General features: G+C 29.4%; 1 protein-coding gene across 1 annotated transcript in view; it reads left to right on the top strand.

Annotated features, from left to right (window-relative positions):
* The first annotated feature begins 1,606 nt into the window (after positions 1 to 1,606).
* dpr9 (defective proboscis extension response 9) overlaps positions 1,607 to 25,722 on the top strand; it is a 33,553-nt gene continuing 9,437 nt past the window's right edge. The window contains exons 1-2 of the mRNA XM_065515693.1: positions 1,607 to 2,129; positions 14,408 to 14,967. Coding sequence (XP_065371765.1) covers positions 1,703 to 2,129; positions 14,408 to 14,967 — 987 coding nt within the window. The 5' untranslated portion in view covers positions 1,607 to 1,702. The remainder of the gene's footprint in view (positions 2,130 to 14,407; positions 14,968 to 25,722) is intronic.

A 25,722-nucleotide genomic window follows, 5' to 3' on the forward strand; every position in this document is an offset into this window, starting at 1 on the left:
AGTACTCGGACGGCCTTGTCCCGTCCGAGTACTACTTGTGGACTATAAAGCGGGTGCGGTAAAACTTTTCAACCACTTCATTCAAAATTGCGTTGTCATGATTGAATATTACGGTTTTAAATCTGGCCCCATGAACGAATCAATTGCATTCAGTACAGGTTAACTGCGATGGTTTGGTCCGATTTCAGCAGCTCATAATAGATAAAACTCTTTTGGTCCCAACAAATACAGAGAATTACTTTAGCGCCATGGATATTTGGGTTTGGTGTCCATTCGTTGAAACCGATGGAATACATTCATCATAAGCTTTGGGGAGAAAGCGGTGAACTGACTTAGCACTTTTGGCATATTACATTAAGAAAAAATAAATAATTGTAAATGTATATCCACTTTATTTTAATTTATTCTAGCGTTTTGTATACACATCTCAATTTTCATAAAAATTGGAGTTGGCACATTTGCTCCCTAAGCTAAGAATATAAAATATTGTACACACTTTTACATTTGAATTTAGCAAAAAGTAAAACTTTAATAAAAGTTTAAAAATTGTTTTAATTAAATAGAAATATTGCTGACTTTCATTTCGTTAGGCTAAATTCAAATTGTTCATATGCCATAATTCAAATTGTTAGGCTAAATTATTCCATTTTAAACAATATGGCTAAAATATGTAGATTTTTTTAGAAACACGTCCTCATAAAAAAACTATGCCAATGAAATAATTAAATAAAATTAAATATGTACAACATGTTGTAGGATGTTTAAAAAGGGTTTTGAAATTTAGACATTATAGTTTTCAATTTATAACATTTCTGTTTGAAATTTATATGTATTTTAATTGCTTTGGTTTGTTGTTTTAAAATCCAAACTGGACATATGTTTTGCTTGACAAACATTAGGAAAAACAACTCTACTCTGTAATGAAATCCTTAGACTTTTGATCCTTTGATAACCTTGAGCTTATAATTAAAACCTTTTTGGGTTTGTTTTTCTTTTATTTGCAGATTACAAGGACAATCAATAATCACACAATGGACAAAGGCTACACAGCTGAAAAATAATAAAAAAAACATCTACAAAAAAGCACAGAGCAACAAAAATAAATAAAAATGGACGAAAAAGCGAATGAATGAATAAATATTTTTGTGATTAAGTTATAAAAACAACAGCAAAAAAACACAATACCAAGACCACAAAGCCAACAAAAAACAAACAGCAAAACGAATAAAAAGAAAACCATTTCAACCGCAAATAAAATAAACAACAAATACGAGAAAAAACAAAAAAGCGACACAACACGACACCAGGACATTCATCATCGACAAAGCAAAAGCCACCAGCATCATGTTGTATAACGATTGTCGCCAGCTTTTACATTGGCCTCATCATATTTTACAAACAGTCCACCTAATGAGATGTAGCACAAGTCATGCCACAGCAACAACAAACAGCACAATCGCCATTAGTAGCCTCCTGTATAAATAAATAAATAAACAAGGACTCATTTGTAAATTGCCCAGATCCTACCAAAACAAAAAAAAACATACACACATATACAGAAAGAGAGTAACAGCAGGATATATAGGGAGAGAGTGAGAATAAACAATAGAAAATTGTTTGGTTTGTAGTGTAAACGAACAAACTTTAGCCAGGTGTCGAAATAAAAGAAACTTGGCGGCTTTTAATATTTTTTGCAAATATTATGGAAGCATTTCATTTAAAGCGTCCAACTCCCGTAGAGTCGCTCGCCAGCAGAAGAAGCAGAAGAACGGATATACCACGAGGGTGTGGAAGTGGCAGTGAAATTAGAGCGGCATCACTGGGATGCAATAAAATTTTAACATCATCAACAGCAACAACGACGACGGAAACGACAACCACATCAATACACAGTATAAAATCAACAGCGTCAGGGAGTAGTAGTAGCTCACACATACCACATTTGCTACTATCTCTACCCCGAACACCATCTTCACTAAAGCCCTCATTACCAGCAGCAGCCCCTACCACATCATTGCAACACCACATACGTAGAAATCTATGGAGTTGTTTTTATTTAAGACATGATTTAACCTGTATTATGATGACAATGTTGTTTGTAATATCAATTGTATTATCGGGCAATTCAGGTGAGTTTTTATGATTTTTTCTAAAATTTAAATTAAAAAAACATAAAGAAAGGACTTTTTAAGCGTGTGTTAGCATCTTAAGGGATTTGTTTTTGTTGTTGTAGTTGTTTGTTTATGTTGTTTACACAATGTTCTTCCTGGTGTTTGTTAAATAATTTATTAGGCGCACAAAAGTATGCTACACGTGTAAGCGCAGAAAACAACATCATTGTTAAGGAAGCAATTTGAAGTGTGCTCATAAAAATTATAATTAAATTTTCCTTTTTATTGCTTATTATAAAACAATTCTCACATGTGGTTGTACTTAAGATAATACAGCAGCATACAGCTCTTTTCAGTCTTCAGTTTTAATTGTAGATTAATGTTGTAACTAAAAATGTGTCTCATTAATTTGTAGTTAAAGGCATAAACATAACAATAAGATGAGTATTAATCACTAGAAGAACCAACAAGTTTGAGTGCAATACTCGTATCATCCTACAAACATTAACATTTTTTTTTGAAAACCAGTTGTTAAGGATATGTCATTTATGGATCGGTTTTTGAGACATATTCTAGAGATTTTTTTTGTTCATTACTAACCGATTTGATTGTTTTTAACAGCTGTACCAGACTTGTCATTCGAATAAATATTATTCAAATAATCGAAGAAAAATTAATAACATTTTTCGATTTAGACTATAAAATTATTCGATCAATAACACCATGCAACACGACAAAATACATATAGCCATATACGGACACCACTATGTGATAAAAGACGAAAAAAAGACCCGTGTCTCTCAGTTTTGCCAAAAGTCATGCTCTTTTTTATGGGCCCCCAAAGATTTGGGTCCTTGGTGTAATTTTTGCAAAAAAGTGATCATTTTCTCAGGCTCATATCTTGAAAACAGTTCGGAATATTGATTTACTCTCTGAGGAAATATTGCAGCACTTGTCATAAGGAACAAAAATTGTGAACATATAAAATCAAAAAACTTCATCTTCAGGATCAAAATCGCAAAAAACTATTAAAAAATCGAAATAAATTTAGAAATATTTTTTTTAAGCTGCCTAAAAGTATGCTTTAGTTTATAATAATTCAATTGTATATGGCTCAAAACACTTAATTCCTATAGTTTTTTTCTTACTAACTTCATAGAAAGTTAATATGTTCTAGAAAGTTGTTTATTGAGATCTTAGGTACATTTTTGTAGTTAATTGTCTCCTTGAATTTTGAAGGGTTTGCTACCTATAGACCTGAACAGGGAAAAAAGGTAAAAAAACGATTTTTTTAAAGTTTTGTTCTTTATGACAAGGGCTACAACTTTGCCTTAGAAACTAAACTGTTTGCAAGATATGTGCCTGAAAAAAGACACCGATGCCTCAAATCTTTGGGGGCCCATAAACAAGTGCATGACTTTGGGCAAAACTGGGAGACACGGGTCTTTTATCACGCACTGGTGACCTGGTTATATTTCCATGACTTACAAAATTACACACAGTGTAATTGTCGATTAATCGAATAGACGAAAAAATTTATTTGCAAGTCAAAATTAAAAAAAAAAAATATTTTATATAAAGAACAAGTAATAGAACTATATTATATTTCCTTCACCAAATTATACTTTAAAATAAAAATTTTAAATATTTTTAGGTAAACAAAACTTTAGAAATTTTTTTTTTTTTTTTAAGTATTATTTTTTTTTTCAATTTATTAGCGAAAAAAATTTATGTAAAATTTTTTTTTTTAAATTTTTTTTAAAAACTAAATTTTTTTTTTCAAAAAAATTTGGGGTAAAAACTATTTTTCCCGATTTTGGCCCTTTGAGAGTCCGATTTACTTTGGCCTTCTATACGCCGTTGCAAAAGTCTTTGAAATATCTATTATTAGATATCCATATTGTCTATATTAATGACTTAGTAATCCAGATATGGATCAAAAATAGGTCACAAATCGTGGTTGTTTTGGTTTTTTCCTTATATCTCAGCCATTATCTCCATTTTAAACAGCAACACATCCGGGAGAATTTCCGATATATTGATGTATGGAAAGTTGATTTCAACATAAAGACTGACAGACGTAGATGGCAACTTCGCCATCTATAACGATCCAGAATATATATACTTTGTGGGGTCGCAAATGAAAAATGTAGAAATTACAAATGGAATATATACCCTTGCCACTCATGATGAAGTAGACTTTCCATTTCGAAACCGACAATTATTCTTCGGTCTATCTATCTATTTTCAGTAGAAAAATTCTAAATTTAAAAAGTTTTTCATCCAAAATCCATAAAAACAGATCGGTAAAAATATCTTAAGATTCCTTTAAATTTTTTAAATTGTATTACTATAATTGCAAGAACACCTGTTAAAAAAGAATGACACAAACTCATTTAAAAATATTGATCTACAAGTATTTCCTGATAATTAAACCAAATTTCTGTTTATTTATTGAATTTAAAAAAAAAAATTGTAAAAAAGACTTTATTAGTTGTTTTCAAATATCAAATAAAAGTATGAAGTACTAGCTGACTCGGTGAGCTTCGCCATCCCAATTGGAAGAAAGATATAGTACTATTAAGTCTGTGAAGTAGTCACACAATTGCACAAAACCGATCTTGTGGAAAGCTTTCTCATACACACGTGATTATTCAAAATTGAAACCACTGAGCCACGTGAGATGCCTATGGCTTCCACAATCGCTTACACTTTAAAAATCGGCTAACATCATATCGTGATTTTTTTCAATTGTTTCGGGTTTAGAGACTTCAACTGGGCTTGTACGATCACAATGAAATTCACTGCTTTACCATTGATATTGATGGTGCAGAGTTTCCATTTGTTTTTATCAAGCTTAGCTTTAGTTTGAGTGATGTTTTATTTCCGAGAAAAATAATGCTTCATAATCACAAGAAATTCACTTTTTTCGATTTTTTCGTCAAGTCATGAGTTAGTCTGCTGTCAGTGGCTGTCAAACACTAACTAAATGATGCAGCTTTTTCAAATTTTGACAGGAGTCAACTGACATATTCTTGTTGACAGTAGCAGTGTTGCACTTTTAGTTAAAAAGTCACGGACTTATTGAAATATTTAAATGATGTAATGCACTTATTAGAATTTGTAATAATTTGAATTCTTTGTAACTGATTTTTTTTTTTTGCTAAATTTAAGAGAAAAAAAAATAATTCTACAATGACCTCAAATAATGTTATTTTAGAAATTATTCATATGATGTTATTAAAGCACTTAAATATTAAACAGCTCTTTAAAAAATCATTATGCTGCTTAAAAGCTTATAAATTAACAATTATTAAGTAATTAAATTTTAAAAATTGCACCGATTGGATACTTATAATTATAATTAACATTTCAAAAAAATCATTGACAATAATATGACAAAATAAAATTTTAATAAACAGCCATCTAGAAAAAAGCGTTCGTGGCTGGTAGGTGAGAGTGGAAATATTGTTTATTCGACTACTATGTATAATTTTCTGCTCATGTTCTGGTTATTGCTATTCGTTTGTATTCCCAGGTTATTGTCAATTTAAATTAACATCAAAGCCAAACTGGTAATCTTATCTGTCAACTGTCTTGTTCGTTTATATTCTCTTCTGTCCAATATTTCTGTATTCCAATATCAAAACGAACATACGCAAAATTGCAAAAAATAAACGAAAAAAACGGACAGAAAAATACTCCAAGCATTTTTCATCAACAGAAGAAAAATGAACAAAAAAAATATATTCATAATGAAACAAAGTCAAATGGCATGAAAAAATGGAACAATTCCCCAGTGTAGTCACCAACCGTTACCGTTAACAAAGGATGCGTAAAATATGTTTGCAAAAACGAACAAAAAAAATATTAAAATAAAACTGACTTTGTGTATGTTTTAGTAAAAATACTATTTTTTTATTATTTTTTTTTGTTATAGCCCCAAACCTTGAAAATTTAATTATGGAAAAATAAAATAAAAGGAAAAATTGGTAAAAAGAAATGCTGGCAAAATAAGAAAATAAGCGAATAAATGAGTTTTGTAATAGCATTGAACAACTCTTTTTGAATTTTCATTGCACCTACGTAAAACATAAATAATTCAAACATTTATTGTTTGGAGAGGTAACAAATAAACAAATTCGAAAATGCTAGGATACGTTAACGTTGTTTTACACGTTAGGTTACGCTATAAAAAATAAGTATAAAAAAAGACACCAACTCATTTCTTTACATTTATTTACCTTTATTTATATAACCAACCAACCATCCACTTACTCACTCTCTCACTCATAAACAAAAACTGACAACAAAATAAATATATTTTGGTGCTAGAAAGATGACAAGATAATAAATTTTCCACACAAAACAAATTAAAGGACGAACATTATAAAACAAATGGACATAAAGCTACCGCCACTCGGTCTGCTCATAGTCAAGTAGAGAAGGAAGGACACATCAGCAAATAGAGCAGGGAATTGGTTTAGTGTAAAGCCTGCTTGCTACACTACTCTCTGCTCTCTTCATCCTTCACACACAACAACAATACAGAAACAGAACTCAAACAAAAACCCGGAAAAATTATTAATGTCTGTATACAAAACTGTACACTGAACGAAATATATATATTATGTACACAACAAAATAAACAAAGTATGTTTTCGTTATTTTTTTTTAAACAACCAATACACAGTGGGGCAGAATCAAAATTTTTTGGAAATATATCTGGCATTACTAAACGGCTGGTCCGATCGGGATAAAATTTGAAGTGGGCGTAGCCAAGTAGTATTCGAGTTTAAGATATTAAAATGGGTCATGCAAATAAGCCAGGGGCGGCGCTATGGGGGCTCAAATTAGGGTACCTTCGACATATAAAAATTAAATTTTTAAACACTTGCAATTTTTTTGTTTCCCATCCGATTTCAAAGATTTTAATATTTTTGGAAAAAACATGCTTGCATGTGCTATTTATCTCTTATAATTTCCGAGTTATAGGCATTTCAAAATTGAAATTTTAAAATTTTGCCATACCTTGGTCCGCTTTTTTAAAAATATGGATCGTACTTTTGGACCGAAGGGGCTCGAATTTTCTTTATTAGTTAGACAACTAAATTACGAATAACATACAAAAGATTTCAGAGCAATATCAGTTATGGATCCAAAAATAAACGATTTTCAATTTAAGTATTCAAAAAATAGTTGATTTTTGCTGATTTTTGGGCGAAAAGGTGACTTAACTCTTTTTTAATTAAATAAAAACTTTCTTTAAGAACATATCGCACTTGATCAACAAGAGGGTATTAACTCAAAATTTTGAAAATTTCACTTTTTTCAAGAAATCAACTAACAACATCAATATCTATCTACTGTAAACATTTCAACGTATTCCGATTACTCTTTCATCTCGAAAACAACATTTGAGACCATTTTCGTGATAATGTAGTGACTACTTTTATACAACAAAAAGGTATTATTTTGAGTTAATACAAAAGTTGAAATAGAAATGCATCGTATATTTTCATAAAAAAGGTATTATTTTGAGTTGAGCCTTTATTCCAGTTAAAAATAATCAAATTGTTTTATTTATATTTGGTTGTATTTTGAGTTGATACTGTTTTGTTGATAAAATTTGTTTTACTTTATGATTTTAATTCGAAATGTGACTCTTTTTATAATAAAATTGTTCACATTTTTTCAGAAAAAAGGTATTAACTCAAAAAACAGATTTTTTTTGCAATAATTGGAAAAATTTAAAAGAAAAACAATGTAATTATATTTTTAAATGGAATTTATATACTATTATGTATTCAGATTTTCAAATTCTCTTAAAATGTAACAACAAACAGTTTTTAACCTCTACTGAAAATTTTAAAATTTTGAGTTAATACCCTCTTGTTGATCAAGTGCGATATAACAATTTTATGTTTATCTGAAGGATATCTTTATGGAGAAAATTTTGATATAAAAACCATGTCCTATTCTTGGAATATGTCGCCCCTATGCCTTTCGGAATTTGACCTATATTTTATAAAAAAATCAAATTTGTGCCACATGTTTTAAAATTCCAAAGCTGGGATAAAAAAAACAAAAAGCAGCTTTGGAAACCTTGATGTGTTCCCTTTTTATCGCCAAAGTATTTTCTCAGCCCCGAAGGAAATGTGGACCCTATAGGCAAAATTGTAAAAAATAACATTTTTGGGATTTTCGCTCAAATTTTTAGGAATTGCGGGATTCTTTTTGACCTTTTGACAAGTTTTTTTACACCTTGTTATTTATAATGACAAACATAAAAAAACATTGAAAATTTCATTGAGTTTCGTTAATAAATAAAGATTTTATTACATATTCATTGAGTTTCTAAAACTAAAATTTATATCAAAATTTTAATAGGATTGCAAATATTAGCAACAATTTGATACACATTTATTCTGAGTTATATTTTTTTTGTTTAGTTAAGTTAATTTTTGGTCTTACAAAAAAATTTCAAGTCAATATCTTAATTAGATTCAAAAATATGCCACTTTAAAACTCCGTCCTTCAAAAATATTGCACTTTTTCATACTAAATTTTTTTTTATAAATTACGCCCTATATTTTTAAAATAGCAGGCCAAGGTATGGCCAAATTTTAAAATTTAAATTTTTAAATGCCTATAACTCGAAAATTAGAAGAGACCTAGCCGAGCGCTTTTGACAAATGTTAAAACTTTTGAAATCGGATGGGAAACAAAAAAATGGCACGTGTTTAAAAATTTTACCCTACTTTGAGCCCCCATATCGACGACCCTGGAATATTTGATGGCCCATTTTAATAACTTAAACTCGAATGATCCTTGGCTACGCCCATGTTAAATTTTATCCTGATCGGACCAGCCGTTTAGAAATGCCAGATATATTTCCAAAAAAATTTCGATTCTGCCCCACTGTGCAATAGTAATATAAACAATTCATTTGAAATATAAACAATTTATTCATTTATATTCTTTGTTTTTTTTAGTTGGGGAGTGAAAAAATAAGCTTTCTGTTTAATTGTTTGTTTAAAAAGTAAAGTATTCTTCTTTCGGTGCATGTTGTTATTTTATGATGTTTAAATTAGGAATATAAAATATAAATAAAGCTTTTTTTATGGGCCCTTTGTAAATATCATAAATGTAAAAGCTTTTAAAGTTTGTTATCTGTGTAAATTTTATATTGTATATATCTATGTAGGTACTTATATAGGTAATTGTAGCTTTATGGATTCATTTGGATTAATAGTTATAAACAAAATAAGCCACACTGAATAGCTGTAATAGTAGTTAAAAAGTCAAAGCTTTTGATTTGTTTAATAACTCTGGTGTGTTTGGAATATTGGTTGACTTAGTTCATTTGCCAAAGTGATTAACTCCAAATACAATATCGTGATACAAAATTGATGACTCGTAGATAAATATTTAAAAACCTCCCATATAGGTTGAAATTGAACAAAAAGTTCACCAAAATTGAAATAAAACATAATAAAACAAGAGTATATATATATATGGGGACGAAACTAAAAATTTAGATTTTCTGAATTCGTTAATATTTGTTATACATGTTTTCCATGGCTATAGAAAATTTAAAGTTTTTTAAAATTTTTAAATTCGTTTATGTTTAGTTTTTATAAGGTTCAAAGGTCATATCTTTTTAACTCATATTAAAGCTGATGAATTGTAAGACATTAGCTTTAATATGAAATGATAGAAAGGATAAGTAAAAACCTATATAACATTCAAAATAATACGATATTTTTATGGAACATTGCATTGTGTCAACTTATATGTTTGCAATATTTATCTTTACATTATGGTCTACTATTAAAATAAGAATATTTTTTTTTTAAATTTATTATACTTTTTTCCTTCGGAAAAGGGTTTTTGGTGACAATTACAAAGATATGCAAAAAATATAATTGAAGCTTTTTGATTATTTTTCGAAATATTCGATTCAATTTTGGGAAAAAAAATTTTTTTTAAATTTTTTTAATTCATGTTGAATTAAACATCAAATATGAATCAATCATTTACAATAATCAAATAAGATTTAAATTAAACAAGTCAGAGGCTGTGCCAAAATAGGTAAAATTTAAAAATAAAAAAAAAATTCTTTTTATTTTTTTAAATTTAGAAATTTTATGAGAAAAAAATGCAGGTTAAGAGATATTTTTCCCGATTTTGACCCAATGTAGGACCGACTTACTATGGCCTTTTATACGCAGTTGCAATGGTTTTGAAATATCTGTCATTAGATATCTATACTAATAACTTAATAATCCAGATAAAGACCAAACATTGGTAAAAAAATCGAGGTTGTCCTGAACATAGACCAGGTTCAGGATACATGAAATATGTATGTAAGTTATTTGGGGGCTACGCAACGTTAATTTTAACATACAAATGGACAGACATAAATACGGATATGGCTATATCGACTCCGCTATCAATAACGATCTAGAATATATTGTTACGTTTTAACCTTTTCAAAACGTTGGTTTATTTTCTTTAAATAAACCGGATATAAAATAAAAGCCGTTTAGTAGTTTAAAAATTGTAACAACTCTTTTTTTATTTAAAACTAGTTGACCGACCCGGCTTCGCCCGGTAGCATTTACTAATGATAGTTCGTCAATTTTCTCCAACCCTGCCTGTTCTTATTTATTTGCAAATAAAATATCTAAATTTGTACTGCATACTTTAGGGGCTTTTTTATTACAGTTGACTGGACTCAAAAAAGCAGGTTTAAGCCGTAGTTTTTTAATTTTTTTTCTTTACAAACCATCTCAAAAAAAAATCAGCCAAATCGCTCCAGCCGTTCTCACGTGATGACATTACATACATGGACCATTTCATTTTTATATATATAGATGTACAACAACAGAATTAAATAGTCACTCAATGTTTTTTTTATACACGTTTATAAATTCGCAGAAATACAGACACACTTTATAATGTACACGAATTCACTTGAAAAACACAGCACACTTTAAGGCACTCAGTTGATGTTTGTTCGAAAAGCGTCTCTGATAAATTGTCTAACGACTGCAACCTCTGCCACTATTTATAACACTGCCATCTGCACTTTAGATTTCTCTTTAACTGTCTAGAGGTTTCTAATACATACGCCATCTGTGGTGTATTTTCTACAATGTTCTTTAACTGAATATTCGAATTCGAATATACGGTCGCAGCAAAAAGCGTTGCCAACTTACGATCAATGGTCAACTGAAAGCTTTTATTCAATGTTAATAATGCCCACAGATATGTTACAGTTTGCTATTACAGCACTGTTATTTGAAAGCATTAGGCTACTTTTAAATCAGCCGTTAAAATCGTTATATTTGAATTCAAGTACAATTTCGTAACAATATACTTGTGGGTTCGCAAATGAAAAAATGTAGAAATTACAAATGGTGAATGAATTGGTATAAATATAAGGCCACGATTATTCATGTAAAAGTAGATTATTCATTTGAAAGCCGATTTTTCAATCAAGCACAAATAGAATTTTCACTAAAATTCGAAGTTTTGGATTAAAAACTGAATTTTCACTAAAATTCAGATTATTCACAAACATTCAGATTTTTCACTAAAATCCGAATTTATCACTAAAAACTAGATTTTTTCACAAAAATTTTAATTTTTCACTAGAATCTGAATTTTCACCAAAAATCTGATTTTTCACTAAAAATTAGATTTTTTCAATAAATTTTAAATTTTTCAATAAAATTCAGATTTTTATACCCTTTGCCATGAGTGGTAAACTTTTCTATAATGTCATCACGTGAGAACGGCTGGAGCGATTTGGCTGATTTTTTTTTATTCGATTCGAAATTTTCAGGAGATGGTTTGTAAAGAAAAAAAAATTCAAAAATTCCGGGTAAAACTCGGAAATTATTTTTTTGTGAGTCCAGTCAACTGTAATAAAAAAGATCCCTAAAGTATGCAGTACAAATTTAGATATTTTATTTGCAACTATATAAGAACAGGCTGGTGTGCGTGGGTTGGAGAAACCTGAAGAACTAACATTAGTAAATGCTACCGGGCGAAGCCGGGTCGATCAACTAGTAATAAATAAATAATGGCTCGATTATCCCGGAAGAAAACGGGACAATCTCGATTTTACTAAGGATTACTAAGTCATTAATATAGACAATATGGATATCTAATGATAGATATTTCGAAGTCCATTGCAACGATGTATATGAGGCTATAGTAAGTTGGACCTACAATGTGTCAAAATCGGGAAAAATATTTTTTAACCTGAATTTTTTTTCACCAAAAAAATTTTTTTGGCATAATTTTTTTTCACTAATAAATTAAAAAAAAATTTTGGGAAAAATATAATTAAAAAACTATTTGTAAAAATTTTTTTTAGAAAACAAAATTTAAAAAAATTGACTAAAAATATTTAAAATTTGTATTTTAAAGTATAATTTGGTGAAGTGTATGTATGTATATAAGATTCGGCACATCCGAATATAGCTCTCTTATTTGTTTCATTAAAAGTCGAATTTTTCAAAAAATTCTGAATTTTCATAAATCGGATTTTTGACTAAAAATTCGAAATTTTCAATAAAAATCCTAATTTTTCATTAAATTTTTTTTTTTCATTCAAATTAGATTAGATTTCATTAAAATCACTGAAATCTGAATTTTCAATAAAACTCATTCTATTGGAATTTTTCACTGATATCCGAATTATTCACTAAATTTACGAATTATTTTTATTAATCTACGAATTTCACGCTAAAATGTATTTTTCAAGTTTGGCTACGGATGCGAAACGGTCAAAAGATTTTGGATTATTTCAGTAACTGTATTTTAGCGGTAACAGTTGTTGCTGTTATATCGTTAAGACCTCTTTCACATTAGCCAGTTGAGTTGTGCAAGTCACTTGGGTTTGTAGATGTCAAAGGTAAGGTCGGGTTAAGGAGAAGAAAATTTTCCATATGAATAGGGTGTAACGGTACGAGTATTTAAATGAGAACTCCAAGTTAAATGATTAATAAAGTTTAAAAAAATGAAAAATAAGGGGGCATATCGTTACCTTAATATTTAAAGGCTCTAAATCTTTTTTTAATTCATGATTTTTTGGCTAAATATGAAATAAACGAAAATAAGGCCTTTAAAAAAAAACAGGAGGCTCTCTATATTAAGGTAACGATATGTCGTATTATAATACATTTAAAATTCTGTAGATTTTTCCTTGATATTTAAATTTATTATTATATTTTGCTGTGGAATCCATTATTATTATGCTTTTAAAAAATAAAGCTCTTACATAAATAAAGTACTTTTAAAATATTTTTTGTTTTATATACAAAAAAACTTTAATAATCTTAAGTATTAACAAATGAAATAAAGTAGAAATAATTAAAAATTAATTGCGCACTTTAAAGGGTTTAATTCTGAAATAAACCCTTTAAATGTAGGAAATAAAAATCCCAAAAGTATGCAAATTATTTTCATTGTTTAAAATGTATAGCTGGATGTATGTATGTAAGTGTGCAAGCTACTTAATTGCCAAAAACAGAAAAGTTTTGTGACATTGATTTTAAGGCTAAATTAGGATTAGGATTGTTTTGAACCTAAATATTTCTTAAAAAAAACATACACATTTTTCCGTACCTTAACTAACTTTTTGCTTTATTGGCTAAAAAGAAATTGAGCAGCATTTACTTGTACATATTGCCTTAAAATACCTAATTGTTGTTTTGCCAAAACTTAACAACTTTCTTCGAACTTTTAACGAGTGAAATTAAAGCCAGCCAGCTGTAGCAAATAAACATTTCTAATATTTTTTTTCTATTTTTATGGTAAAAAATTAATCTTATTATTCGTATATTTTGGCAAGTGTATTAAATTGTCCAAAAAACAATTTTTGTCTGTAACGAAAATTCTGCCTGAGAGTAAGAGTGCATGTTAGAAGTAGAGCTGAAATAAAATAGGGATTGGGTGTAAAAATAACAAATGATTGCTTGTTGTCTATGCTTCTTAGTATGACCCCCAGGCTGTTCGACACACAGCATTATCTAAGGCCTACCAATCAGGGGATAATCTGACGGCTGAGTCTAACATGTTGGCAGCAGAGATAATGTAACAATTCCAAACACGTGGAGTAAGCAGGCTTTAGCATTTTTATGTTTTTAAGGCAGACAATGAAAAAAAGGACGTCCTTTGACATTAGTTTTAATAAATTTGTTAATCTGAAATTCAAATCAATCTTGTATTAAAAAAAACAAATGTTTATTTTTCTCTTTTTTTCATTTCGTTTCGTTTAGCTTTAGCCGCTCAAAGGGAATCATTCAAACCCAAAGATACAAATAGTATTAACAGCAACAACAATAATGCAAATGCCATATTCAATGAGATAGGCAGCAGTAGTGCGTTAAATGTGAATAATGATGGTGGTGGTAGTTTAAGTAGCAGCAACGGAAACGGAAATGCTATCAGCCATAGTAATGCCAATAATATAAGCAACGGAAATTCCAATGTCAACAATAATAACAAAAATATTGGCTCAGCCACTTTAAATACCCAAAAAACCACAACGAGTTTGTCCACCAGCACATCAACCAGCACTAGCAGTTCAGCTGGCAGTGGCGGTTATGCCACCACCACCTCAACACACTCCACCAGCTACAGTTCCAGTTCCAGCTCTAGCAGTGGTGGCAGTAGTAGCTCACACAAAACATCCAGCTCACAACGCAATTCCATAGAACTGCAGGAGACCCAACAGAATGGTCCCTATTTCGATAAGGCTGCTTCAAAGAATGTCACCGCTCTGTTGGGCAAGACAGCGTATTTAAATTGTCGTGTTAAAAATCTGGGCAATAAAACTGTAAGTATCTTTTCTCACCTAAATAAATAAATTAATAAATAAATACCCACATTGTAATAATCTAAATATGTTTTAAATTCCTCTGAGAACTATTAAGGAGTGAGATCGAAAAATTCTTAACATACATATATGTTTATAAAAAAGAAACCACTAAACTTACAGCTTTAATTTTTTTTTTATTTGATTGAAATTATTATTACAATTTACAAAAAAAATTATTTTTATAGTTTTAATCACTAGTGATGAAATTTTGAACCTTTTTCGGAAACCCTTCCATTAACGTTTTTATAGTGCTTTCTGTCACTTTGCTCGAACATGTAGTCCATCTCCGTTTAAAATCTACCACACTTTTGGACACCTTTTTTGTACTCTTCAATTCTCTTTTAACAAGAGCCCAATATCTCTCCACTGGCCTTAGCTCCGGGCAGTTTGGAGGATTTGCCTCTCTTGGTACAAATACCACATTATTGTTCTTGTACCACTCAAGGGCTTGTTTGCCATAGTGACAGGATGCCAAGTCAGGCCAAAAATAAGTGGACACATTATGAAGTCTTATGAATGGAAGCAGCCTTTTTTGTAAACATTCCTTGATGTAAATTTCGGTATTTATAGAGCCCGTTGTAACAAATGAGTGGCTTCTTTTGCCGCAACTGCATATTGCTTGCCATACCAAGAACTTTCTGGGAAATTTTGTCTGCTTTTGGGTCCTAAACTTTTCTTCAACATTCCCTCGAGCATCAGCAACATAAAATTTTTGACCTGGAAGTTGCGAAAAATCTGCCAGAACATACGTTTCGTCATCCATTATGCAGCAAGAATATTTTTTTATAAAACTTGACTTCAATTTCCGTGCTCTGTTTTTGGCCTCTAAATTTTTAGTAGCGTTCCTGTCAGGAACTTTTTGAGCCTTGTATGTTTTTAAACCTGCATTAGCTTTAACTTTTCGTACCAAATAGTCCGAGCACTGAGCTAACCGGGCTGCTTTCCTACCGGATGTGTTGGGAGCTCTTTTGAAAATGCGTTCTATTTTTTTGGCTTTAGAAACATCATGTGGACCATTCCTTCTACCTGAACCAGGTTTTCTATCAACTGACAAGTTCTCCCGGTACTGTTTAATAACATTGGAAACAGTTTGACGGCAGACCTTTGTATGCTTGGCCAACTTTTTGTAAGACCAAGTTGGGTTTTGTTGAAAATATTTAATAATTTCAGTACGCACTTTTTTCTGGTCACTCATTTTAATCAGATTAACAAAAAAATTAATATAATTGACATTACACATAATAACTGACATGTTTTTCAAAGGTAACTTGATCAAAAAAAAATTCAAATAATACTTGGGTTAAAAAATGTAATGAAAAACGTGTGTTAAGAATTTTTCGATCTCACTCCTTAATTTTCTCTATCAAACATACACACATGATTTCCTACACATTTGTTAGGAGTCATTGGTTTAAATCAGTTCTTGATTGCTGTAATTAATTCGAAAAGGGAAAACATCCACAATCTAATATTCACCTTCTACAATAGAATAGTAGAAAGTGTCCGCCTATTTGATTAATTAGTTGGACAAATATAGAAACACTTGTATGTTTCAGCAGTGTAGTTAGTTAGTTACATGCCGACCAAATGACAATCATTTACAAAATGTTAATGAACGAATATCTAAGAGAATTATTTAAGTACGAGTAGGTTGGCTGTGGAAATGTGTTAAGGAAACAGTAAAATCTAAATATAATGACCAGTTGTTTTGAAAAGGGTGAGGTTCTTTTATTTTTTTTGTTTTGCTTAAATATGTCATAATGAAAGTTTGAATTAATAATTTAAGAAAACGTTTTGAAACTAATGGAAATAATTGAGGGCAGGGCATTTAATGAAAAAAGAATTTTAAACAACATGTTTGTAATTTTTATTTCAGGCATTGATTTCTAGTTTGGTTGTGATCTAAAATTTTATTTGTAATACTAAATGTTTGGGGGTAAAACGGAAAAAAACTTGGTCCATTTTCTTCGATTGTCATTTAAACTAAAACCAGGGAAATATAGTACCTTTGACTTCATATATTGGTTAGGAAAGGTATTTAGTACTTTTTAGAAGGTGATAAAGGGAAAAATTGTAGGTTTTGCACCCTTTGGCGCCCACTGTACCTCCTGAACAAATTATTGTATGAAACAATTACCCATAAGGAAATTTATATTTTTATTTAAATAAATGAGAGAAAAAAGGGAGAGGGAAGAAAATGGCAAAATCGATTAAATCGAATTTGGTACTTTTTGAAACCAGTATTTTTCATATGCTAATGGAAGTACTTATATTTGGTCAGTTTATATTATGACTATGTTAAATAACACTGTGTGTAATTTTTTGAGTCATGGAAATATAACCATATACGGACACCACTACGTGATAAAAGACCAGTTTTGCCCAAAGTCATGCACTTTTTTAAGGGCCCCCAAAGATTTGGATCATCGGTGTCATTTTTGCAAAAAAGTGATAATTTTCTCAGGCTCATATCTTGCAAATATCTGAGGCAAAGTTGTAGCCCTTGCCATAAAGAACAAAAATTTTGAATATATAAAATCACAAAAAGCTTCATCTTCAAGATAAAAATCGCAAAAACCTTTAAAACTTTCACCATAAGCTTAATATATTGTTACGAAATTGTACTTGAATTCAAATAACGCGATTTTAACGGCTAATTTAAAGTTGCATAATGCTTTCAAACAGCAGTGCCTCTCAAACTGTAACATATCTGTGGGCATTATTAACATTGAATAAATGCTTTCAATTGACCATTGATCGTAGGTATAGCAACGCGAATTCGAATATACGAGCTTTGACAGTTAAATAACATTGTAGAAAGTTTAGCAGAGATGGCGTGTGTGTTCGAAAGCTCTAGAATATACGAGCTTTGACAGTTAAAGAAAAAAAATTCAAAAATTCCGGGTAAAACTCGGAAATTCTTTTTTTGTGAGTCCAGTCAACTGTAATAAAAGAGCTCCCTAAAGTATGCAGTACAAATTTAGATATTTTATTTGCAAATAAATAAGAACAGGCTCGTGTGCGTGGCTTGGAGAAACTTGAAGAACTAACATTAGTAAATGCTACCTGGCGAAGCCGGGGCGATCAATTAGTTTTAAATAAATAAAGAGTTGTTACAATTTTTAAACTACTAAACAGCTTTTATTTGCAATCAAAAGTATCCGGTTTATTTAAAGGAAATAAACCAACGTTTTGAAAAGGTGGAAATAAATCTGTAACTTCGATTTGAATAAAATTTCCCGTGCCTATAGAGGAGGTGTTGCTAAGTATAAGTTTTGAAATAGAAATTAAAACACAAAGGAGGTGCCGAGCCACAATGCGCCAAAGTGGGACACCAAGGGTATCTCAAAACTTAAAAATAATGCCAAGTTATTGCTCTCGATTTGAAAGATTTTTATATATAGTATATAGAATCTACTAAAAGAGATCTATAAAAATCATTGCTATAGCTATATATTATCACTTAAAGTTTACGAGTTATTCGCATTTAAAAATATTTTTTTTTTGTTTTTTTTACCTACCTTAGTTTGCTAATAACGGTTCCAAATCTTCTCCAATTTTCTTGAAATATCTTTTTTTAAAAACAAATTTATTAATATTCTGTAAAAAAAATTGTTTAAAACATGTACAGAGTCAAAAGTTATGTGCATTCGAATTAAATAAAAATAAAAATAAAAAATCGTATTTTCACTATTTTTTTTTTCCAAAAAAGTACTTACATTAATTTTAAATTAAACAGAAAATAAGAAAAGTATTAATTTAATATTTTAATTTTTCTGAAAGACAACATTTCGGGAAATATCAAAATTCGTTTTACTGCTTGGTCCAGAGCCTTCCGAAGTAGACCTATTTTGTATCTAAATTTCAAAAAAAAAAATTTCAAATAATTAAAATAATAAGAAACTGACACATTTGTTAAATTTTGCTTGAACAATTAATTTTTCAAATGAAGTTCTTTTTAGCCTAAAATCTAGGGCTTAAAATGCCAGTATTTTTAGGTGTTGCCTTGCCAATTATAAATAGATATAGATTAGAAACTCTCCTGTCAAAGACCTAACTCAGTTGTCAAAAGCCTAAGTGGCGAGAAGGTATTAGGGAAAAAAAAACTATGTGAAGACAAAAGCAACGCTTGTATGTGAGATAATTTTGATTAATTCATTTGTTTGAGTTTTTTTTCTAGTTTCCGATCTAGGTGTAGGCTTTGCCTTTTGGAAAATGTAGTCTTGAAGCTTGGGTCTTCTTCTATAAGTTTAGCAAACAATTGTTTTTCAATTGCAATATTAGAGGAAAAACAGATTCTATAATTGATTTCATGAGAGTCTATTTACAACTAAAAGTCCTTTAAAAATTGTCATTGCATTTCAATAACAAAACTGATATAATTCATATTCCACAGATTGACAAAGAAATCGAATGCAACATGTTATTCGTTTGTGGTTATATTTTTCTTTTTCTGTTGTTGTTTTCAATTTTTCTTTATTTTCGAATTACTTTTTACATACATACATACATATCGCACATTCAGTTCAAAAGTGACACAACTCAAAATTTAAATTTTTCAGAAATCGCAAAAAATTATATACAAATTGAAACATAATGAAAGACATAACTGTTGTTTTAGCAACAACAAAATACATTGATATTTTTTTTTTATAGATAAACAAGTTCATTGTCCATAGTTTAAGCATATAAACCCGAAAATTAAATTTTGAGTTGTGTAACTTTTGAACTGGGTGTGCGATTTGTATGTCTCTATATATACATTTCAAGTAGTATGTTGTTAAGTGATTTCTAAACAAATGTTTCGCAAGTTCATTCAGCCATCCATCATATTGTTTTGGTACTTATGTTATTTGTTTATTGTAGCAATGCTGTTGGTATCAGTGGTTGTTGGCACTGATGGAAGGGAAGTGTTAGTTGGTGGTGAACAAAATATTCACACATAAACAACTTTGAAACATACACTCACATTCACCTCCACACGTACATACGTTTAACTCGTATTAGCTTGACAGGTGATAATTATTCTTTTGTGTAGAAAAAAAACACAAAACTTTTCAACTGTTTCTATGGTTTCACAAATAAATACACCTGCACAAAGTAAAAAAAAAAACACTTTCTCTCTCTCTTTAGAGCAATCACACAGATACTTACACGTTTAGTGAAATGCACAGGTACAAACGAATTTCTGTAACACACAAAATTTTTATAATATAGAAAAGAAATTTGCCAATATGTATTAAAACAAAACGAAAAATAGAAAAAATAACAACAAACGATGTCTATGATGTTTGTATACAAGTATTTATATGAGTGCAAACGTGTGTGTGTCTATCTATGTAAGTGTGAATATGAGTGAGTGTGTTTTTGTTTTTTTTTTTTAATTTTCACGTATAATTTTTCTTTTATGAAGAATGAATAAATTTTTTCGTTTCATGTGTATAAAATAAAAGTGTTTGTTGTAGTAGCAGCTGCTGTTGTTGTTATTGTTTTTTTGCTTTTGCTGTTCTTGTTACATTAACACGGGTCACAGGTGACAGACGACAAATGTTCTGAAATTACAAAATGAAAACAATTTCATCGCTCCAACACGCTTTTTACACATAAACACACACATTCATTCTCTCACTCACCTATGGTTACATTCACATGAACTCGTATTGAAGGTTTATTTAACACTGAAAGAATTTTTTTGTCGAGAAATTACACTAAATGGAAACGGCAAACAGTTCTTTAATTCTTTTGTAAAAAATACATTTTCCAATTTTTAATACTTACCTATACCAAAACCTTGAAAATATTTGACTACTAGACAAATTGAGATATTTAAAAAAGTACTTTTCTACTACTTTTTTTTTAATTTTATTAAACTGAATAAAATATTGGTAATTCCCACTAAAATTGTGCTCCCTTTTGAAAAAGTACTTTTCTACAAATTTTTTTTGAAATTTGTCTCCCTTTTTTAAAAGTACTTTTCTATAACTTTTTTTTTAATTTTATTAAAATTAATAAAATATTGATAATTTCTATTAAACCCCATTAACATGAAGTCTGGTTACGAGTTAACTAATAGTTAAACTGACAGTTTTCATACAAAAATAATTTTACCCAAGAGTATAACTATTAGTTAACTCATAACCAGGATTCGTGTTAATGGGTGTTAAAAATGTTAAGTACTTTAAAAATGTTTAGTTCTTAATACCTTTAGAAAAAGTACTTTATATTACGTTTTTAAAGTACCAAAGAATTTCGTGAAAAGTAATTTTTTCTTCTATATTTTAAATATTTATAATTTTTACTACTTTTCTGCTACTATTTTCTAAATTTATTAAATTTTAAAATAAAATTGATAATTCCTACTAAGTATTGAAAATGTTGAGTATTTTTAGTAGGTACTTTAAAAATTTTGAGTTTTTAATACTTTGTGAAAAAGTACTTTTTTGCTACTTTTTTAAAGTACTAAAGAATTTCGTGAAAAGTATTTTTTTCTTCCATAATTTAAATATTAAGAAATTTTTCTACTTTTTCCAAAAGTACTTTTTCTGCTACTTTTTTCTAATTTTATTAAAATTAATAAAATATAAATTATACTTACTAAGTGTATAATTAAGTACTTTTGAAATTTTAAGTTTTTAATACTTATAGAAAAAGTACTTTTTTACTACTTTTTTAAAGTACATACTAAAGAATTTCGTGAAAATTATTTTTTTCTTAAATTCAAATATATAGAATTTTTACTAATTTTTGCAAAAGTACTTTTCAGCTACTTTTTTCTAATTTTATTAAAATTAATAAAATTTTAATATTACTTACTAAATGTAAATATGTTTGCATATTTATTCATATTGTAAATATAGTACTTTTGAAATTTTCAGTTTTTAATACTTTTTGAAAAAGTATTTTTCTAAAGCTTTTTTTTTTATTGTTTTTTCTACTTTTAAAAAAAATTAATTTTCTACTACATTTTCATATTTCTTTAAAATAAATACAATATTGATAATCCATGTTAAGTTCTATTAAATAATTTTTATTTAAAGTATGTACTTTTTAATTTGTTGTACTTTTTGAAAAGCTATGGTTCTACTACTTTTTAAAATTTTTATTAAAATCATGTAAAATATGTATGTTTTATACAAATGTGTTTCATCCATAATGGAGTAACATTTATTTCAGTGTACTGTAATACACCGGCGACTTGTAGAACATGACAAATTTGTTTATGTTACTCTTAACTACCTTCTCTAAACATTAATACTAATAAACACCTGCATATATAATAGGATGGTCCTAAAAGAATGTTATTGATGTTGGCAACTAAAATTTAAGTTTAATACAAAAATTAAAGTTACATTCAAATTGTTTACTAAATAAATCGTCGAATTTGTTTCAAAATAAAAGCTAAAAATATGTTTCAAGTCATATACCCACTTAGGGTTTTGACAACTGAGTTAGGTCTTTTACAGGAGAGTTTCCGATCTATGTGTATTTATCTATGTACAAAAATATAGACATTTTTAATATCGATAACTCTATACCAAATAAATTATATAATTTTTTTTTTAAATAAAATTTCATACAATCTAAATGATTGTTTTCAATTGTAATAAAATTTAAATGATGATTGAAACTGCAATTTCTAACTGTTATACCTATAATGGGTTATCGTGGAGAACGATTTAAAATTGGTTGATGGCGGGAAAATATAGTTTTTGGTTGCAAATTTTGTCGAAATCAGCAAAATTATTAAAAATATGAAATATATGAAATTTGTTAGACCTTGGAAGCACCGAAAATCTTAAACATTCAATATAAGGACCAGCCTATTATATACTTACATATAGAGAGAACTTGTTTGTATATTGGTGGAATGTTTATTTTGTAAACATGATTGTGTGTCTTGTTATTTTTGCGTTTGCATTTGTGCTAGAGAGCGAGTATCTGTGTTTGTGTCAGTGTTATATGTATGTTATTAGATCACATTAACTATGCCACACGTGAATACATAAATCTAAAATTGGCGTAGTTTTTGTTTCTGTTTCTTTGGTTGTTTCGTTTATTTGTTGTTATAGTATTTTATATATTTAAGCATTAACATAAATATATACTTATATACTAGAGATATACTTAGATACATATAAGTATATTTTTATGTTATTTCTTCCCCAAAATACTAAAAAAAGGGAGAAGAAAAACATATTTGATTCCCTAGGTAAAACATTTTGATTTGTTAAACAATCTACATACACAAAATACAAAGTGTACCCGTTCACCAGACAAGGGTTATAAGATAATAGTTAATGTTTGCTATAAGTAGTAGTGGTAGTATGTGGAACGTTGCTTGTTTGTTTATATGCAAAAGTGCTCAAAATTTAATTTCATGCTACTTACAGTTTTCTGTTTTCCCAATATTTTGTTTACCATCCCCTACAAACAAAACCTTAATTTTGCCTAAGGCTAGATAGATACATACCTACTTTTCTGCTTCATTTTCTTTGTGATAAGCCTTCTTTTTTTTCTAAGAAAACAACAAATTTACACCAACTTCAAAAGGAAAAGTCAATCAAACACATTGTCAGAATGTGGCAGACACATTAGAAACTCAATCTGGTATGGTACATTTGCAAACACTTTAGTCACTGAAATCTTTAGAGGCTTCTTTATTACTCCTAATATTTATTTGATTTTTTTAAGGAAATTGAAAGTGTTCGTACACTTTACCATATGTATTTAAGGACTGTATATTCAAAGTTTTGTTTATTTGGGTGATGTTAAAGGAAATTGTTTGTAAAGAAGTGTAAATAAAAATTTAACTAAATTGAGGTCAATAGGTTAGACAAAATGGAAATTTTATAAGATTTTTTCCTTTCAGGCATATATGATACCTTAATTCTGCCTTTTAAATGTAGTTTGGTAAGCGTATAACATGTTCTTTTCAAATAATGCTGCCCCAAAACGAAATTATGCTATATATTTCACCCTCAATTTTATCAAAGGGTTAGAAAGGCCCCACTTTTTTAATAGCATTTCATACCCTACACCTCTATAGTTTATATGTTGGCAACATTTTGTGTTAGAAAAGAAAACACCATAAGTCAATTTTAATTAGTGAACGATTTTACTGAAAAATTGGGTGAAAATAGGTTTACAATTCAACTTAGCGCCCATATGAAAAATCTATTTTGGGCTGAAAACATAAGTGATCATAGATTATCGCCCTTTTTCCATTAGGACCACTGTTTATCGTTTTCAGTAAATAAAATTGAAAAATAAATTTTTGGATGAAAATTAAAATGATCGCAGATTATCTTTCTTTTTTCATTTGGTTCAAAATATAAATAATTACAGATTATCGGTTTTAAATTGAAGTTATAAGAGATCACAGATTATTGTCTTTTTTCCATTTTGACCATGAGTTAACGATTTATAGCCACCTTTTATAGTTTACTTTATTTTTATATGCAAAATAGTTTTTGGGTTCAAAATATCACATATTATCGCCCTGTTTCCATTTGGGCCATTATTTGTCGATTTATAGCTAATTTTATACTTTTGTTAGGACTTAAAGATGCGTGATTTCTTAAAATTAACTTTTATTTTGAAACACATCCTAGTAAAATTTTTTTGTATTTTTGGAAGTTAAAACAGGTCGTAAGCGCTGTTGATACGCTTACTAAGAAGCCTTACCAAGAAAGCAACAAATAAGCCAATACTATCGCTAAAACAAGTAAAAAGCTTACTGTTATCCCTTATAGACAAGCAGGTTGTAAGTGAAATATTTAAATAATTAATGAACTTACTCCTTCCTGTTGCATACAAGAAAGCAGGTTGTATTGCAGAGTAATGGTAAATCGTCATATAAAAATCATGCCTTCTGTAAGCAGGTTTGTAAGGGGTACTATAGCTTCTCTCCCTTACAAACCTGGGATGTACAATATAAAATTATTCAAAGTATTGGACATTGTTAGCCCTTTCCTTTTCCCATCTTTCTGGCAATAAAAGAACTGCTCATCTTTTGAAGCCAAGAACGAATCAAGCCAATATCGGATACTCTGTTCCAAATTGAAGCATATACCAGAGAGAGCGTTTTGCATCGATGAAAACAAATAGTTTTCGGACGGAGAATGGTCTGGACTATAAGGAGGGTGAGACAAAACTTCCCAACCTCTTCATTATAAATTCTTTTTAACAAGAATTGCAAAATGTTGTCGAGCATAGTCATGATGGTCTGGCCAAATTTTAGCAGTTTTTGCTCCCACCAAATGCAGAGAATTACCTGGATATTTGGCTTTGTTGTCGATTCGGCTGGTTGGCTGGGCTTCTTATATGATCTTTTGCGTTTCGGGTTATTGTAATGGATCAAGTTTTCATCACAATGATTAGGTGCAATTCGTGTGGTATAAAATTTTCCTGCTGCTCGAAAACATTTTGAAATTGCTGCTTAAGTAGCTCCCAATGATTTTAAAAGCTGTTAATGGGATTGACTATAAACATCATGTAGAAATCCCTCCAATTCTTGGTCTTCAACCTTTTTTTTGACTGGCCTGGGCGATCTTTGTCTTCCGTATCGAAATCACCACTTCTGAACCGAAGAAACCACCTTCCTCATGATGAAACCGATGGAACACATTAACCATAAGCTTCGTCGAGTTCATCAAAATAGGTATATATTTGTTTGTGAGATGATTTCATCGTTGGAGTCAAATCTCTTTCCGC

The sequence above is a fragment of the Calliphora vicina genome, chromosome 1 (genome assembly GCF_958450345.1).
Source record: "Calliphora vicina chromosome 1, idCalVici1.1, whole genome shotgun sequence".
NCBI lineage: Eukaryota > Metazoa > Arthropoda > Insecta > Diptera > Calliphoridae > Calliphora > Calliphora vicina.